This window comes from Tympanuchus pallidicinctus, unplaced genomic scaffold (assembly GCF_026119805.1).
Source record: "Tympanuchus pallidicinctus isolate F22 unplaced genomic scaffold, pur_lepc_1.0 scaffold34, whole genome shotgun sequence".
Lineage (NCBI taxonomy): Eukaryota > Metazoa > Chordata > Aves > Galliformes > Phasianidae > Tympanuchus > Tympanuchus pallidicinctus.
Window position 1 is genome coordinate 1,179,610 of NW_026294752.1, and position 18,334 is coordinate 1,197,943.

At 39.5% G+C, this 18,334-nt stretch overlaps 1 protein-coding gene and 1 long non-coding RNA gene across 4 annotated transcripts in view; one reads left to right on the plus strand and one right to left on the minus strand.

The window, feature by feature from the left end:
• The window catches only part of SUGCT (succinyl-CoA:glutarate-CoA transferase), a 330,926-nt gene extending 328,924 nt beyond the window's left edge, over positions 1-2,002 (plus strand). For both annotated transcript variants that reach the window (XM_052699012.1, XM_052699013.1), the window contains exon 14: positions 1,662-2,002. In XM_052699012.1, the coding sequence (XP_052554972.1) occupies positions 1,662-1,825 (164 nt within the window). In that variant the 3' untranslated portion in view covers positions 1,826-2,002. The remainder of the gene's footprint in view (positions 1-1,661) is intronic.
• LOC128088463 (uncharacterized) overlaps positions 1-18,334 on the minus strand; it is a 39,729-nt gene that overhangs the window by 18,590 nt on the left and 2,805 nt on the right. The window contains exons 2-3 of one of the 2 annotated variants that reach the window (XR_008210260.1): positions 16,825-16,999; positions 3,566-4,031 (exon numbers count right to left, since the gene is read on the minus strand). This is a non-coding gene — a long non-coding RNA (uncharacterized LOC128088463). Of the gene's footprint in view, positions 1-3,565; positions 4,032-16,824; positions 17,000-18,334 lie in introns of those variants that run through there. The other variant, XR_008210261.1, reaches the window with a different exon arrangement.

The window sequence follows — 18,334 nt, forward strand, 5'->3', positions numbered from 1 at the left end:
ATAAACAGTAGCTCAAGTAGTCAACTTCCTTACTCATCCTCTTATAGGATGACTTCTTGTGGTTTGTTTCCCTTGCAAGCTGATGTCCTGTTATTCCTTTAGAACTAAGCCAAACTGTTCTGTCTATGTATTTCTTTGCAAGTAAAGCTGTAGTGATATCAGGGAAGGTGTAAGTACATGTGGCTTTTTCTGTAAAATCCTTATGAGGGTACAATAAAGGCCGTAAGTATGAATAGAGAAATTTTTCTGGCTGTTGTCAAAAGCATCAAAAGTTGTTGAATTATTTATTAAGAAAAAGTTTTTACTGACAATTCTGGAGATTTTTATCATCTGTTTCTCTATAAGACAGTCTTTTAGATCTCAGAGTAAATGTGTGACCTCTTCCTTCTTCTGAGACTGACAGTAATAATATAACTACTTGTCTGCAAAGAACTGTATTGAAATCCTTCTTCAATTCACTGCAGAGGATTGCTAAAAACTAAGATCAGAATACCTGAAGTTAAGTTTCATGCTGCTACCATGTTTGCTTTCTCTTGAAAATATAAAACAAGGTGAGGAATACTGTTTCTGAGCATGGTGCCAGTCCTTCATCACTGCAGGGTAATGATGAATGCTGCAGAGGTGCTTGAATTGTCTCTTGCTGGAGATGGTGCTGCACATGTGCTACTGGAAAAGCAGTAACAGTGCCTTTACATGACTTTTTCTTGGATTCTAATATTTGTCCTGCCTCCTGTTGTGAACAGCGTGAGGATTTCTGGAGCACATCCCACTGTGTGGATTTAGCAATGTCTGTGTTGTTAGGCTAGCAGAGTGGTAGACCTGGGATGTAATATTAGTTTGAGAACACCTGAAACACATAGTGCTGGAAAAAACTTTAACGTTGGACAAATATTCAGCAAATCTGGCTTATTGCTGCATTACTGTTGACGGGAATTTGCTTAGTCTTTAATTCCAGAATATAACTTTTCTGTGGTAAATAAGCACTGTCTTGTGGTTTAACCCAGCAGGTGGCTAAGCATCACATTCATTTACTAGGAACCTCCTGCCCAGTGGGATGGGGGAGAGAATGAGGAAGAAAAAAAAAAAAAAAAGTAGAACTTGTGGGTTGAGATAAAACTATTTACTGTGATAGATAAAAGGAAAAGGATAAAGTTATGACTATATATGTATGTATAGGAATGTACATAACAACTGATGCACAAGCAATTGCTCACCTCCCCCTCACCAATGCCCAGTTAGACCCCAAGCAATGCAAGAGCCAGATGAACTCCCACACCCTTCAAAACTCCTTCCACACAATGACATATGGTATGGAATATCCTTTTGGCCAGTTTAAGTCAGCTGTCCTAATTCTGTTCCCTCTCAGCTCCTTGGGCCCTTTGCTGAGAATGGCCTTGGCTCTGTACAGAACTGCTTAACAGCAACTATAAACATCGGTGTGTTACCAACATTACTTTTCTCTTAGAACCAAAAACACAGCATCATACCACACACTCTGAAGAAAAATCCACCCCAGCTGAAACTAATACACACGGTGTTAAGACTGCTTTGAAAATTAGTTCTTTAAACTAACGTGAACACTTCAATATTAATACGGGCAGTAAACGTTGAAAATAATTTCTTTCCTATCTGTTTGTTTGTTGCTGTTGTTTTTTTAACAGGGCCAGCTGTAAGATATAGTGAATTTGTTGTGTCACATCCCAAACCATCTCCGCTTCTTGGACAGCATACAGTGGAGATACTGAAGGGCATGCTTAGATATGAAGATGATGCTATAGAAGAACTGCTCCGCGCTGGTGTTGTGGCTCAGCATGAGGTCAGATAAGGAACATTAGCTACATTCCTTCACACTGAGCTCACATAGCTTTGTCCTCTCTTTGCTCCCTTCAGCTCCCCTAATGGGACTCAAAGAGAAGACATAATTTAATTCTTAATTTACTTCCATGTGTGTTTGTGTGATTTTAACACTGATGTATCAAATAAACAATTTCATACTGTCCAAGTGAAAGGTTTTTTTGGGGGAAGGAGGGTTAAATATAATTATATGGCCCTATGTGGCTACTCATTTTCTGTATATCGTATGGGAAATGGAGTTCTTATCGTAATTACAGTAATTGCCTAAGTGTTTGTCCCCAGAAAGATATTATGTTAGTGAGAAGAAGCAGAAATGTAGTAATCCTTGTATTAGACTCTCCCTTTGCAGAAAGATGGCTTGCACAGTTACTTCAGTGGAAAATCAGCCATGTACAAACTACTGGTTGATCTAATTGATTCTGAACAGAATCGTCAGTCGTGAACTTTTTGTCTCCATTGTAAAGCACAGGTAAAGTGACCACTGAAAAAGTCTTCTGTTATCTGCTAATACCAATTACTGGTACGTCTTCATATTACATTGCACGATCACGACAAACTCAACATGTTAACAGAAAAAAGCTGGAACTGATCCAGTTCTTCAGTTATGAAATGAACTTCTTCTAAGAGTGATTGAGAGATAAACGATGATTGAATTCTCTTTTGTAATTTTATTCAAGAGGGCCCTGAGTGCTCTTTAATTAATTGATCCACACAAAATTGCATGCCAAATGTCATATGCCAGAACTTGCCCAAGTTTTTAGTCTGGTTCTGTGAGTAGGTACTGATATTTATCTCTTACACTAGATGCCATCCAAAATGCCTTTCGCTGTGAATAAAACATAGCTTAAATACAAATACCTGCAAAACTTCTGTCTTAGTCCCACCCATGTGATTATAAGATGTCAGAGTAGACTAACCTTCATGAGAGTTAGTAATACCATAACCTGTAGTAGGGCTGTTCTTTGGGGTGAGGCACCTTGTATTGTGAGAAGGTGAAAAAATTTGATCCACTACAAATATTAAAGAAAAAATTTGAGAAGACCCATTTCTTCTATGCAAACCTGTACAGAAGAAACCTATAATTTGGCTGTATTTCACTCACAGAAGAAACACCATGCTCCTCTATCCCAGCATACAGTTTACAGCTTATGCAAACTGTCTATGGGCAGGCCTAACTTTTGTTGCGTGCATCCTGGGAATGAGACAAAGCCTTTCTGCTCCTAGAACTAAATAAAACTAACTCGAATTGGCACTTAACAAATAATGTCTGTATTTCTCCCTAAGTATCAGAAACAATCCTGGCATTATAACTAGCTTTTCACTTTGTTTCCACTCTAACAAACAACATCCTCTGCATTATATCTGAACTTCAGGCTCTGTATTACCTTCTAGAGGAAGAAAAGAGGTCATTACGTAATCAATTTGGAAGTGGAACCCTACTGTGGTGGCTCATTTTTGAAGCCCAGTGTCTTTTGGTTCATTTGTTTGTTTGTTTGCTCTTTGTTTTTTGTGTTCTTTTTTTTTCTTCAGATCTTTTTTTTTTTTTCATTTCTGGCAGCAAACTCCATACTCTATCCATGTGCTAAAGGCATCATGAGATTCTGGAAGAGGGACTTCTTAAATAAATAGAGAAATAAGTCTGAATTGAGAATAGGGAGATGATAGGTGAAGAATTGAAACTGGATTGGAAGAGGTTTTGATATAATCTTCCTTTTTATCTAAGGGGAACATCCCCTATTTTAATGAGAAAAGCAGAATTTTGAATTCAGCAACACATAAAACGGGTAATCGAATTTTGTTTACTGATGCAAACTATTCATCACTATCGGAAAGCATTTACAAAGGAATTTCACAGTTCTGTTTTTTGAAGGCCCTCTTCTTCCCATTTCTAAGAACTGCATACATAAGATACAGTAAAATATTGGATAGTTTTGTTAAAGGATTTTTTTTTTTTTAATTATTTTTCTTCCTGTGGTTTTCCAAGCAATGGAAATAGCTAATCACCACATCCTTACCTACAATAAATAGGCAGAGCTTCTTTGATTTTAATGCAGCAAGCTTGTTTAATTCAGCAGAATATCTCCATAAGATATTTCTTGCAGAGTTCACACTCAAGCAGTGTTTCCCTTTCTTCTTTTCTTAGCGTTTTCCTCTCTGGTATGTTGACAGTCAAATGCCTAGGGAGATAATCAGAGACATTATGTTGTCTCACCTCCAGCACTCACTGCAGTGGGAGCAATCCAGATATAATTTTGCTTACTCAGTGTTTGATTAAGTCATACTCTCAAACACAAACTGTTGCTAACTCTTCTTCTAGTTGGAAGATGGTTTGTGTCTGGAAGCCTAAGAAGTCCTGTGAGCTTCCAAGATCTGATCATGAAATTTTGCCCTTTCACAAGGTCTGGCCCTTTGATTTTTTGTAATTTTATGGACTTCTAAAAGTCCATAATAGCCAACCTAGTATAGTGCCATTTTGCTTTAAAAATGAGTAAATAAATGCAGTAAAAGAATTTTTAAAAGTTACTGCTCTCTTCAAAGTAATATTCAGGAATATGTGTCTTTGGAGCTCAATTGCCAGATACATTTTGACAATCTTTCATTCCAAAATGGCTTTCTCTTGTCATGCAAAGCTGGAAATCAATCATCACATGGGATTCTGAACCTCATAAGCTGAGATCCCTCCAATTTCAGAGAATGGATGTAGCTCTCTCGGGCAATGATTTTTATTTTTCTCTGCTTAAATGGGAAAGAAATCTGCTGCTGCTGTCATGGTGTGAGTGTGAATGGGTTGGCTTTATTGACTTGATTGAGACATCACTGTATTAAAAAAAAAACAACAAGAGAGAGAGAAGACGCACCTATTGCATCTGTTGACTGGTTCAAATCCAAACCCACATGTAACTATCTGCCAGCATGCTGTAACTGCTATTTGAAAGGGACAACTTCATTTTGATCAGTTCTGACTCTTTGGTCCACAACCCCTTTGACTCCTTTCTCTGCATTGAGGAACCCCATTGTCCTTCTATTGTCTTTACTTGAATATAGAAAATGTGTCCTCAGCCTCCCTCGTATCATCTTCCTTTTCTTTCTCCATGAAAGCTAGTAAGGCTCTTCATCAAGTATAAATCACCCATGAAACAGCAAAAATGGTGGAGTCAGGCTGGCTTTGCAAAATCTGAGGATTGAGCTCCAGTATATTACGGTTCACCAAAAGTTATTTCAATTGAACAACGCGCAAATGGACAGTGATGGATTTTTCCTGCTCCTATACAGTTGTTATTCATGGTGTCTCTCCCCCACCATCTTCCCATACACCTGGTTACCTCCTGCATGGTTGTCTGAGTGCGTGCGAAGTCCCTGCATTGACTGCCTTCAAAGAATGCTTTAGAGTTGACATCCAAAAGTATTTTTTGTAACAGCTCTCCCACCAGTATACAAAGGCCTGTGTATCCGTGTTCATGTGAAAACTGCTCTTTTGATAAGCATCACTTAATTTTGCAGGAAGGCAAATGCTCATTTTCTTCTCGAGTTTATAAAAATGAACAGAAAAAGAAGTTATTTTGTTATTTTCTTTTTCCTTTATATATATATACAAACAAGCAGAGAAAGGGAAAATATCCCCATTTGTGACTTAAATACAAAATATAAAGGTCCTTTTGTTTTAAGCTCGTTGAAATAGTCTCTCTGGATGATTGTTGATATTAATCACTGTTTTGGCCTTACTTTTTAAAAGATTAAAGCTCAGCCTGAAGACATCTATCAGCGGTGTTCTAAGGCTAAATTAGCAGTTATAATAGTTATATAGCAAGCATACTGAGCAACTAGAGAGGACATTTTCATTAAATCAACATACAGCTTTGCCACTCACAGAGCACTGTAATGCCTCAGCGTGGTGAACCAGGAGGTAACAAGCAGTTAGGCATCTCTATGACTAAAATGGTTGTGATTTCTTTTAATATCTACATGACAAGACATAGTTAATCCTTTGACCTTCATAACGTTACAGCAGTGTATTAAAAGGTATTTATTTACCCAGAATGTATTAAAAGCTATTTAATTGTGAAAAGATAGAGGAAAGGTAGAGTACTTTCAGAGTTCAGGAATGCTGGCACAGCTGCTCACATTTCATGTCAATGACATTAAGCAGTGCCAGATACAGTACTTTTCTTAACTGCTTGTACATTGGATTTAATGTGCCCTGGTGAAATACTAAACGCTATTAGCTGACAAAAAAAAAAATCCACCTCAGAGAAGTTCCTGCAAGATCAAGTAACCTCCTACACAGAGGGCTGCATGATACTGTTCAATGTGACAAAAATACACTGATAAACAGTGATAAAGTCACCTTTTTCAAGTTGACAGCCATTCAATTCAATTACCGTATGTTTCTGTTGTGTCTGGAATTTGGATCAGATGTGTGAGAAAAATGCCTGGAATCACATATGCCAAGGACCCATGAAACTTCTGCAACAACACTTTTGGCACAGGCTGTGTCAAGCATTGAAGGAGGGCCAAGCAAGAGCTGAGATGGAGACAAGTTGCTAATTTCTGGGTTTTTTTTGTTTTTTTTTTTTCTGTTCTCCAGTGCTACAGATATAACCAGTGAGTCTTTAACTAATAAGAAATCCATAAAAATCATGGTGTAAAGGGTGTAATTCTTTACAAGGCCCCCATATTGGTCTAATTTAGCAAGCAGTGTCACACTCCTTACTTAAAAATACTCAGAAAAACAGACCGAGGAAGAGTCCACACCACTTAAACTGCTTCTGTCTTTCAGCTATTTCACAATTCATCTGTGTAATTATTACTTCAGACTGTCCAAAGAACCTTTAAAATATGGGAAGAAATTTGAAGGTGTGTAACCTGGTGAAGGATTGCATACGTAGCTCTCATCTCTTGTGGATCCATTGGAAGCTAAGCTTCCACATCAAAAAGTAACGTATAAAAATGCAGGGTGATGTATATACATTTTCTACTGAGTGTCTTCTTATGGAACACTGAGCTTCTGACTAAACCAAATGTAATGTGAGAAAAGTGACAGTTGTCTGATTTTTTAAAATCTTTTTATCAAAACCCTCCATCTCCCAAAGTCTAGAGTAAAGGTTTGTAGGTGAAAGACAGAAATACTCATTCAGCAGTGCCAAACAAAGCTTCCTGTGAGTTTCTTGTGCCCCATTTCACCTTCAGGCCATGTGGCCACAAGGACTGCTATTGTGTATTGCATGAGTTTATCACAAGAGTTTATCATGCTGCTTAATGGGAAATGCAATCTAGCTGGAGAAAACAAGATCATGAAGCAATCACACTGCAAAACAGTAGATGAGTTACTGGGGAACCATTTTTCTGAATTCATGTTTTCCAAAACAGTGCCCATTGTCTAGTTGCATGTACTCCAGTGCAGTATGCACTTCATGGATTCTCCATTCCCTAAGGAGCATGTTTTCTGCGAAAGAGTTTGATATAGTTTCTCAAGAATAGAGCACACTGTGCTTGAGACTTGTGTTTAGGTACATCTGTATGGGCATAAACCTCCAGATTTTGCAGTATGGTAAGTAACTGGAGCCCTTGTGTGCAGCCCAAGTCTACCTGTATGACTGCAGAAAGATGCTAGCTGAAACAGAATCTCACCTGGCAAGAGTGTATGTGACCAAACAGATTGGCAGCAGAGCCTGGTTGCCATCTTGGATCTGATGAGGTGGGAGAAACCATCATAGTAAATTGGTAAGAGATGTTAACTTGTTAACAAATTTGCATTATTGAATACTTCTGGAGACTATTTATTGCCTGCTTTACGGGGTTTGCCTTCTTCAGATTGTCTCCTTATGCACAGGTTGTCTTACCTACTTCACAGTTACAACTGTTGTTTGCAGAATTTTAGGGCACACATCTGATTTCTAAACGTGTATTGCTGGTTTCCAACACATTGAACCAAGAAATTGATTATCCAAAGGATGAAAACTGGAAATACATATGAAATGTAGAAAAATTACAGATCTATTTTATGCCATAAACATGGTGTGATTGAAACCCTAACCCATTACCCTTTGAAGGCAATGAAGGAGAATTCTCACTGATTTCAGTGGGCTTTGAATCTCAACCTAAGACTACAGCATGAATTTTGTATATTTTCGAATATGCCAGATTGTGTCATTTGTGTATAGATGAGCTATTAACATATTTTCTCTCTGGAAATGCTTTGGAATAATCAGGCACATTCCAGGTACACAAACACTCATTTCTTTAACTTCCCATGGGAAAGGCTTTAATGTTTTATTATGCTCTCATCCAGAAAATTTAAATCCCTAGGGGGGCGTTGCATCTTTGATAGGGCTACAAAATTGTTCTCTCTCTCATCATTTCATTTTCACTTTAAATTATGATATTGTGTAAAGCTTCGGTACTTCTTAAACACCCGTGAGGTTTTATATAATATATATAACTGCATTAATTATCATACTGTTATCAGTTCTATTGTGACGTAAGTAGAAGATTCATTTAGAGTTTCGGAGAGAGGAGAAATCCTAAACATTTTTGTGAGTAGCTTATTGTGGGAAATGTGGACTACAGCCAAACTTAAATACTCAAATACTCAGAATCAGACCTTAAAACAATCAGGAGCAGTTTAAAAATTCATAGGAGATTTCTAAAGTAGTTTGGTAGAACAATATATCTAGATATGATTTTAAAAGGAAAACAAGCAATAGCAAGTTTCATGATAAATTTTATGGAGCTGGCAACATCCCTTGTACATTTATATGTCTTTGGGAAAAAATGCAGGTAATTGCTGGCTTTGTTGCATGCCTGGAATTTGTCCAGCTCAATTCTCTGGGTTTTTGGGAGTTTTATTTTTTTAGGAGTTTGTTTTGTTTTTTGTTTGCTTTTTGGTTTTTTTTTAGGCAGTTGTTGGAATTGATTTCTACCAATGATTTCGCTAGCAGTTTTTTTTTAATATCTGATTGTCCACAGTACCACCTGGGCATTCAGTCAGCAGCTGAGTGCTGGAATTGAGGTGATTTTGCGTGAATGCCTTGAAATAGAGGCTCTTTAATGTTATTCATGCATTTGAATAAGTTGGTTATGAGCATTTGCTCTGTAAGGAAATAAGCATTATGTGATTTAAAGCTATCTGAATTGGACTGATCAAGTGTATTCCCTTCTTGTCAGTAAAGTCAGAGGTAGTTCTTCAGATTTTTTTTTGTGCTGGAGAAGGAGACAGAAGCTCAACTCTTAAGATGAGAAGATTGATAGCAGAAGATACAGGAAAAGATCTTGAAATGGTGGGATTTGTCTTAGATCTGTAGGGCTTCATAGCACTTAAGGCTTTATCCTCATATAAAGAAGACAAGTGCAGTCTCTGTTGGACTAACTGGAGCCTATCAGAGAATCTGTGTGCCACAGATTTCCTGTTTGATGCTGGACAAGTCCCAGTCCCTTCTTTTAAACTGTGCATGTGCAGTTTGGTGCTTTCCAATCAAAAGGACAGACTGGTGATTGTGAGCTGACCTGATAGTGGAGGCCATCTCTGTTTAGACAGATGGAATCCATTGTCTGTCTTGCAGAGCCATTGTGTTGATTTTAGTATGCATGTGTTGCGGCACAGCAGAGAAGTTAAATTGTTTTGCAAAGTGAGGACATTCTATTTTTCCCGTAAAACCAATATGAACAACCGCAGTTTCCCAATCTGCCTTTACTGAAGCAGAGTGAAGCCTCCCCAAAGGGCTTGTGAAAGACCTCCACAGATCATTTTGGTATAAACAGATAGTATCTTTGTACCTAGTGATTGCTTACATATAAAACTGAGATCATGAACTGTTAGAGTTTGGCCTTTCTGGCAGCGGCTGCAAAAAGTTCAGGAAGTTAATCTCATTTTCTGACTGGGATAGTGACTTTAAGGTTAGGCAGATTAGCTGTGATGTATGTTCCCAGGAAGGACTACTGGCAGCATTAGAGGAAATGGAAAAAAATATGGTTTTACGTACAAGGTGAAAAAAATAAAAGGACAAGGCAAGAAAAGGAACACAAGTGAAAAAAAGGAGAAGGAGAGGAGAGGAGAGGAGAGGAGAGGAGAGGAGAGGAGAGGAGAGGAGAGGAGAGGAGAGGAGAGGAGAGGAGAGGAGAGGAGAGGAGAGGAGAGGAGAGGAGAGGAGAGGAGAGGAGAGGAGAGGAGAGGAGAGGAGAGGAGAGGAGAGGAGAGGAGAGAAAAAATGGTAAAGTAAAACATGATGATATGTGATCACTGAAAAATCTAGCAAAAATGTTACTATGGTTGATTCTTCTGGTCACTTAAGCTCTAATAGTGATATGCAACATTAATGCTGTGGAGAATGATGCCAGGCATGGGCAGACTGACAGACTTGGCAGTAACCTGAACAAGCCCTGTCTAGGGATTTCAGAAGTGATGCCGGAAATCCTTAAGCACTGTGTGGTTGTGTCACTGTGTTTGCAAAGTGGTTCCCAAGCAGAGAGCTGAAATCACACAGACAGGACAGAAACATGGATGGAGCACCAATGGAGCTACCTCTGCCATCAGGCCATGGAGCAGCCTAGTAAGAACTAACTGCAAACAAAAGATATCCCAGTCTTGGAAAATGCACTCAAACGAGCAAGGTAGTCCTTCATGATCTGTTCCCTGAGCTGGAGATGTATGCTCGGATCACTTACTTCAGAAACGTCCCTAGAGGAGTGGGCAACAGACTTTGCCTTTTGGAAACCAGAAGGTAATACTGCATTTTTTTCCATGTTCCTCACCCTTCAGAATTTCAAACTAAGGGCCTGATCCAGTGCCAAGTGGAGCACATGGAATTACTTCTTTTGCCTTTGATACATTCTGGCTCAGCATTTACTTAATGGTCTTGATTTTATAAGTAGCTTTTGGGTTTGAACTTTTCACTCCACATTTCCCAGATAGAAGGACAGGACCCACACTTATCTCATTAATTTCAGATGGTTTGTTTCTGCTTTCAAGGTGCGCGCATGGAACCCACTGAACTTCCCGGACACAGCTGAATGTGGAATTTAGCCTACACTTAAAAGTAGCTCTGGATCAGTAATGACAAAATGTTTTGAAAGTGGATTTCAGTCTGATTATATTTGTAATGCTCATATGCATTCCAGGAAATACTGAAATATTTGAACTCCAGAAGTAGATACCAATGAAAAGTGGATTGAAAGCTTGCATGCTCAAATATAGAAGAAATTTGAAACAGCCCAACACTGGCTGAAGCTTTCCTTTATGCCTCGCTCATTAATTAATTAATGAAATTCCCACCCACCCCCCCCCCCAAAAAAAAAAGATTCTCTTTGAAAAATATCCAATTTCGCAATTGACTCTCAAACTAAAAAGTGAAGAAAGAGAGAGAAAACCATGCAGATTAAATGAACTAGTTCAGTTTTCATGCAAGTAAGTGTGAAATGCACGAGTTTCCAAAGAAAAAATCAGGAACTCAGTCTGCCTTTCAAACATAGTCAGTAATTCATCTTTTAACCTGTCACATCAAAAATGTATTTTTTCCCCATGTAAAGTTGGGAAGAAACTGGAAGTATGTGAAAGTATTTGGGCTCAATGGATACTCATTTTAGAAATTCCCATCTGAAAAATCTCCTTGCTTTCATGTTTCTAGACGATGCTAGAATTGCATGTATGCTTTTCTTGCAAAGGAGCAAGTGGGATGTGGGTGCCCCAGCAACTGCTCTGCTCCTTTAAGAGCAGCCCCCCAAAAAGAGCATTATTAAGGCCATCAGGGCTGCCCTTGAGATGTGGTGGTGCCCTGCTTTGAGAGTCATTTGGAGGGGCAGGGCACAGCCCCTTGTATCCCTCATGATAGTGGATCAGGGACCAGCTGGACCCACAGAGCTCACAACTGGTGAAGGGGAGAGGTAGGTTTGCAGAGAAGATGTGGGATACAAGTGGTTTGAGAACAGTGATCTGGGGATCCAGATGAAGTTGTGAGGCATTCTGGGGTAATTTGGAGACCAAAAGGTGGCTTAGTCCTTATTTCTGTTTCTTGTAAAGGAAAAGCCTCTTGAATTTCAGTCCGACACAGCTGGAGTGCCTACTTAAGTTATGTAGGGTCAAAGGGGGAGTGCTGGGCTGTGGGGTAGGGCAGCTCTTCTGGCTGCTAGTTGTATTGTTTGAGCCCCTCTGTCATGTCAAATCTTCAAGCAGCCAGTGGTAATAACTGCGCTGTGATTTATTTCACTCAAGCTTGATAGCCTGCCTTTGGGACAGCAAGACAACAAAACTGTTGGAGTATGAGCCATGCTGAAGGTTTGTGGTTGCACTAACACCTTATCCTGCCAAGCCACAGAATATTCATGTAAAAAGATCTGGATCATAGAATGGTTGGGTTGGAAGGGACCTTGAAGACCATCCAGTTCTATCTCCCCCCTACCATGGGCAGTGCTGCCAACCACTAGGTCATGTTCCCCAGGGCTCCATCCAGCCTGACCTTGAACACCTCCACAGTTGGGGCATCAATGGCTTCTCTGGGCAAGTTGTTCCAGTGACTCACTACCCTCGGAGTAAAAAATTTCTTCCTAATATCTTCCTAATAAGTCTCCACTCTTTTTGTTTAAAATCATTCCCGCTTGTCCTATCACTATCAGACCATGCAAAAAAACAGTCTCTTTCCTGCTTATAAGCACCTTCTAAGTACTGGAAGGCTTCAGTGAGGTCTCCTCAGAGTCTTCTCCAGACTGAACAAGCCCAGCTCCCTTACCCTTCATAAGAGAGGTACTCTAGCCCTCTGAACATCTTTGTGGCCTCCTCTGGACACGGACAACTCTGAAAGCAGTAGTATCTTACCTGAAGAAAATACTGAGAAATTCTTGACTAGTGGTTGCTGCTGGGGGAGAGAACTGCTCACCTGCTCCATCCCTGGCTGCTGGTGGTTGCTCCTCTCCCTCTTGCTCTCTGCCTTATCCAGTTAGCTTGTAAGTCCTGTGGACAAGGACTGCCTGTTCCTGTGTGTTTGATCAACATAATAAGATCATGATTTCACCACAGGTATTAAGGTAATATGAATGACTAGTTTTCTGTTCATCAGCTATGAACTCTGAGAATACAGGCTATCCTTCTCGTTGTACTTCTGGACTTCGTTACCAACTATCTGATTTCTTTTATCACTGTGATTTTGGGCTACACTCAAAAGATCTGACTACTTTTTTTTTTTTTTTCTTTTGTCTGTCCCTCTTTCAGATCCTTAACCCTTAAAACTGACTCAGACTTATCCCTTAGATCTCTGAATGCTTTCTGTTATTGTCAAAAGAAGAAATGTGATAATTTGGAAGGTTCACAGAAAGCATTATTGTTCTTGCAATCTGTCCAATGTAAACTGCTTTAGAAAAGCTCTGTTGCAGCCATTTTAATTCACTTTTGCAGACTAGTAGATTTTCAGTTGGCTAAAGACAAGGACTTTTCTTTTATTGGGTACTAAGAGAGGAATGCAGTTTAACTGTTCAGTTTCTTATCCTGCAGTTCAGTTCTGCCTAATGGGACCAGGGGGAATCCTTTGTGGTTAACTTATGGCTAATCTTCCTTTGCCACCTTTTTATTGTCAATAAGGGGTGAATGCTACTGATGCAGCCTGTGGGTGTATTATTTTGGACAGTTTCTCTTCCATAACAATCAAAAATAGCTGGGGAACACTTTTGCTGCCCCCATGTCAAGGGAGATTTCTGCAGCGTCTGTGCACTGCCACATTGCAGAAAACTGGAATGGCCTAGGAGCATGATCTCAGTAGCAATGTACAACCAAGAAGCCTGGCTCTTTGTAGGTGGAGTTATACCAGTTCACACCAGCTGGGAATCCAGCCCGCTTACATGTTTTTGCTCAATTTGAAGTCATTTTACTGGGTATTTACAAGGTTGCTGATGCCTACAATGGCAATGTTACGTTCCCACAGCTGTCTTTTATTAGCTGATCCCAGAGAATTGCTGAATAATCTCTGGGGTGTATGCCAACTTGATAGGAAAGTATTACCCTGAATCTCCCTTTTTGTTTGCTCTGTTCCTGTGCCCCTTGGCAGCAATGATTCCAGGAATTAGCTTTTCTGAAATAAGAGGATTTTTTCTCTATTCCTCTAGCTTCTTTAACTATTGCTGAATCAAAGCTGAGACACAGGGGAGCTGAACCAAGCATAGATCTTCAAAAAGATCACACCAGTAAGTGGTCTTTCACTTTCCAGTGTGTTGGGTATATATCTTAGCAGCACTGATCATTAGATAGGAGCATCCTATCATCCAGGACAGCTTCTTAGTAATCTTTGATGAAAACAAACTCAACCTTCCTATGGAAAACAGCCAGGGGAAATCTAGTTAAGTGGAACCATGAGCTTTGGTCTTCCCCACATTCCTTCCCACTTTGCTGCCATTAAATGGAAAAACACCCAAGCTTGTCAACAGGTCAACACTGAAGTAACAGTGATACTCTCTCAGTGAAGCTCTCCCTTCTCTCTTATTAATGAACATTTCTAATTTGAAAATAGATACTTCATAACTAGAGGGAACACTGGAGACCACACTTGTAGGAGAAAATATCTGAACAGATGTGGCCACATAACAACAGATTTTAACTATGACACTCCACTCTTCATAGTTCAGTGTAGATCACAGAATCACAGAATAGCTTGGGTTGGAAGGGACCTGAAGGATGATCAGGTTCTGACCTCCTGCTGCACGCAGGCTTGCCAACTGCTAGGTCAAATGCTACATTATATTGTCCATGGCCCCATCCAACCTGGCCTTGAGCACCTCCAGGGACAGGACATCCACAAATGGTCTTTGGGCAACTTGTTCCAGCACCTCACCACCCTCTCAGAGGCAAACTTCCCACTGACATCTTATCTAAATCTTCTCTCTTTTATTTTAAAACCGTTCCACCTTGTCCTATCACTATCTACCCACATAAAAAGTTGATTTTCTTTGTTTATAATTTCCCTTTAAGTACTGGAAGGCCATAATGAAGTCTACTCACTCTTCTCCGGACTGAACAACCCCAACTCCTTCACAGGAGAGATGATGGAAGTTTTGCTTGGAAAAGGAGCACAGTTTCGTTTGGTTGGTTGCAAGGGAGCTAATGGCAATGCTATGCTGAGATCAAACATCGAAAACCTTTCTTCAAGTTCAGTTTCTTGTTATTATTTCTGATGCATCTGCTAGCTTTCAGAAAATGATGTGTTTAGAAGAGCAAGATAGGTGCTGTAACTTTAACACATACTTTATCTGCTTAAGATAAAGAATGGATTTTGGTGAGAGTTATGGAGACAGAAAAAAAAATTCAGCATGTTAAAATAAGGAGTTTGCAAAGAAGGATCAGGAAAAAGGGTTTTTTTAAAACTTCTTAATGCATGTAAAGCAGTTACCTTATGAAAAAGAAAATCAGCAAGTGCTTGAAGAAACTCAAACTGTATTAATGCAAAGAAATTCCTTAAGCAAAGTGAATATCTTATTGAAAAAGCAAAACTTGTTTTTAAAATACTATTCTAAGTATTCTTATTTTTCACCCTTCGTTTTTCTTTAGAAAATAAGTACTAAGTAATGGATGATGTAATATGATGTATTCTTTTTTCTTCATGTCAAATAATGACATAAAACTGCCTGGTGCATGTAATTAATCTTGTTCTTCAAGGCTGATAATGGATTCTTCCTGACTAGAAGACTCTGGACCGCAGGCTGGAATATTACAATATATCAATAATTAACTCTGAAGTTTTACTCCCACATTTGGATTCCATATGCCCGTTGATTTTAATTTATTCTTTTTCTGGTATGTTATGCACCATTTGTTCTTTTTATTTAGAATGAACTTTAGTATTTCCATCGGTAAAACTCAACGGTCAAAGTTTTACTCCTGTTGCACAGAGATAACCATTGGCTCACAGCTCTGTTTGTTTGGGTTTTAGGATATACAGTATGCCAAACTGTATTTAACTAATATAGCTGTTTGTTTCACTGATTAATCCAGAGTTTCTACTTTATTTGTGATTTTTTTTTTTTTAAGTTCTTCTGTTAGTGTCCCTGGTGTCATGTTTGGAGAGCAAAGGTCCCTCTCATAGAATAAGTGGCTTCTGCACTGAGGTGCCCTGGGCTACAGACTATGAGTAAGGCACGGGACATACTTAAACAGTAGATAGTCAACTTACCAGAGCTTTTTTGTTTGCGTGCAGAAATGCAGTTCTTGTAACTAATAAAAAGCCACTGAAATGAAAGCTTAGAGTCTCTAAACCATGGAGTATAGGTAAGGTTCTTGCTGGGAATGCATAGAAATCTTTTGAATGACTGAAGTCGTGCACGAATACTATTTCTCTTCCTTTTAAATTAAGTAGCACATGAGAAACATTGGTATCTGACATTTACTTTGCAGTTTGTAACAGCAGATGCTGTTAGGTTCCGAAGTTGTGAGTTCCCATCTTGAAGCTTACGGCCTGATTTTATTTATATATAAATATTTAAATACACACATATACATAGATTTTTAAAGTTTCTTAGCTGTTTATTTTAGTATCTCTGAATATCAGCTTTACCCTACTTGGCCATCCAGAATTATCAGCCACTCTTGGAAACGCAGGCTTGTGTCTGTGGCCCCATTGCTCACTGCTGGTTCTCACCACAAACCTCCCTGTGAGCGGGCCCTGCGGTGGCTGTTCTGTCTCCGTTTATGCCAGGTATGTAAGCACAAGCCCCACGGTAAGCGTGTTTAAGAGATCTCCTTGATTACAATGGGAGTGTTCCTTGAGCTTATAGCTGTGCAAATGTTTACATACCTGGCTCAGTGTGGGCCTATATAAAGATCTGTCTCCGCTTCTCTGCGAAGCCCTTTCTGCCTGCTGCTTTGAGATTTCCCATGCTTCACGTTTTCCCATAATCAGAGGAAGGCTGCCCAGTTCCTTACTAGGAGAAGTCCTAGAGCCTGAGATTTGAAGACAGCAGCTTGCTGGGGATATAAAGATCTGCTAAAACAATTCTGCATACCTCAGCAAATGCATACAGGCTGATGTTGAGGCCCGCATTTCTGGACAGGTTTTTGCCAGGGTGAGGTCTTCCAGATTTCTACCATCCCGTTCTTTGGGTTTGTGCTTTGCCCCTCATCTCTTCGCCATCCCAGAGGATGTCCTCATATCATTCCTTAAAGACAGTGGCTATTACCCTACAAAAGTAAGAAAAATGAACTTTGTCATTATGTAGCACCTCTCTGCATCGCTGTGAACTGATGCAAGCCTGAACCCTCCTGCTGCACACGTACATACATGTGTGTGAATACCAGTGTACGTATGTATGCAAAGATATCATTCCATATACCTTCCAGAAGCTAAAATAACAGGAAGACCACGGAAAGGAATGCATTCTGACAGTTCCAGGAGGTGAATGCATTTGCATTCATGAAGAATCAGCCTGGTCTTCAGTTAATCATTCCTTCACTTTCTCTGTTTGCTCGAAGATTACATTGTTGCTCGGTAGGAAAAAAAATAACCTACCAAAGAGTCTTTTCCGGACTGGAAAGATTTATGCTCTGCTTTGTTGATGTTTTGTGCTAGCACTTATGTCAGTCCTACTCTTAAACTGAGTGTGGTAATGATTTTTTAATATATTTTACAGTGAATTTTTTTTTTTTTTTTTTTTTTTTTTTTTTTTTGGTAAGAAGTACATATGTAATAGTTGTTCTATTTTTTGTTTTGTTTTGTTTTTATGATCCTTATGTGCTGTAATAGAATATAGTACAGTCAACATTTACTTTCTCTCAAGCAAATTCTGAGTGCAGTAGAACTTTGCAGAACTGAGCTTTGTTTTAATGACTGTGATATTGCCCATGTCTACAGTGAAGGCTCTGGTTCTGCAAAGCCAGTGGACATAGGCCTGCTTTCACCGACTGACTCTCAGATACTTTCCAGAGTGTTGAAATGCTCAGTTATATTTTATGACCCAGAATTAATGGCATGTGGAAGCAGCACACGTGTCTGTATTTCCACTGTGTCCTTTGAAATAGAGAGTACATCTGTGCTGGAAACGAGGGGCATCATGGCCAATGGATGATGGTGTGATGGAAAGGAGGTCCTGATGGAACTGTTGGGCTAACCCTGTTGGAATCAAGGCCTCCCAGAGGACCACAGTTACTGTTAAAATGTTTACAACTTTACCTTTTACTTAATTAACGTTCATATGCAATTTGTGGTATTCACAGAGCCCATAGGTTCAATAGCACTCAGTTTGCTTAAAGGGTTTCTATCCCTGAGGCTGTCAACCACCCTAATTGACAGCTTTCCACTTTAGAAATATGTAGTTTCTGGTTAATGCTGAGATTTCAGCTATGTCCCATCACATCTTACTACCTTTGTGCTGCTGCATTGGGCTCACAGTTAAAGGCATACACACAGATGTTCCTTAAAAGAAAGGAAGATGACAGACTCTTCTCTACTGTGTTTCTGCCAAACATTAGTTGCTGAGCATGGGGCTTGTATGTGTGGTTGCTAGAGCTGTTCCTCCT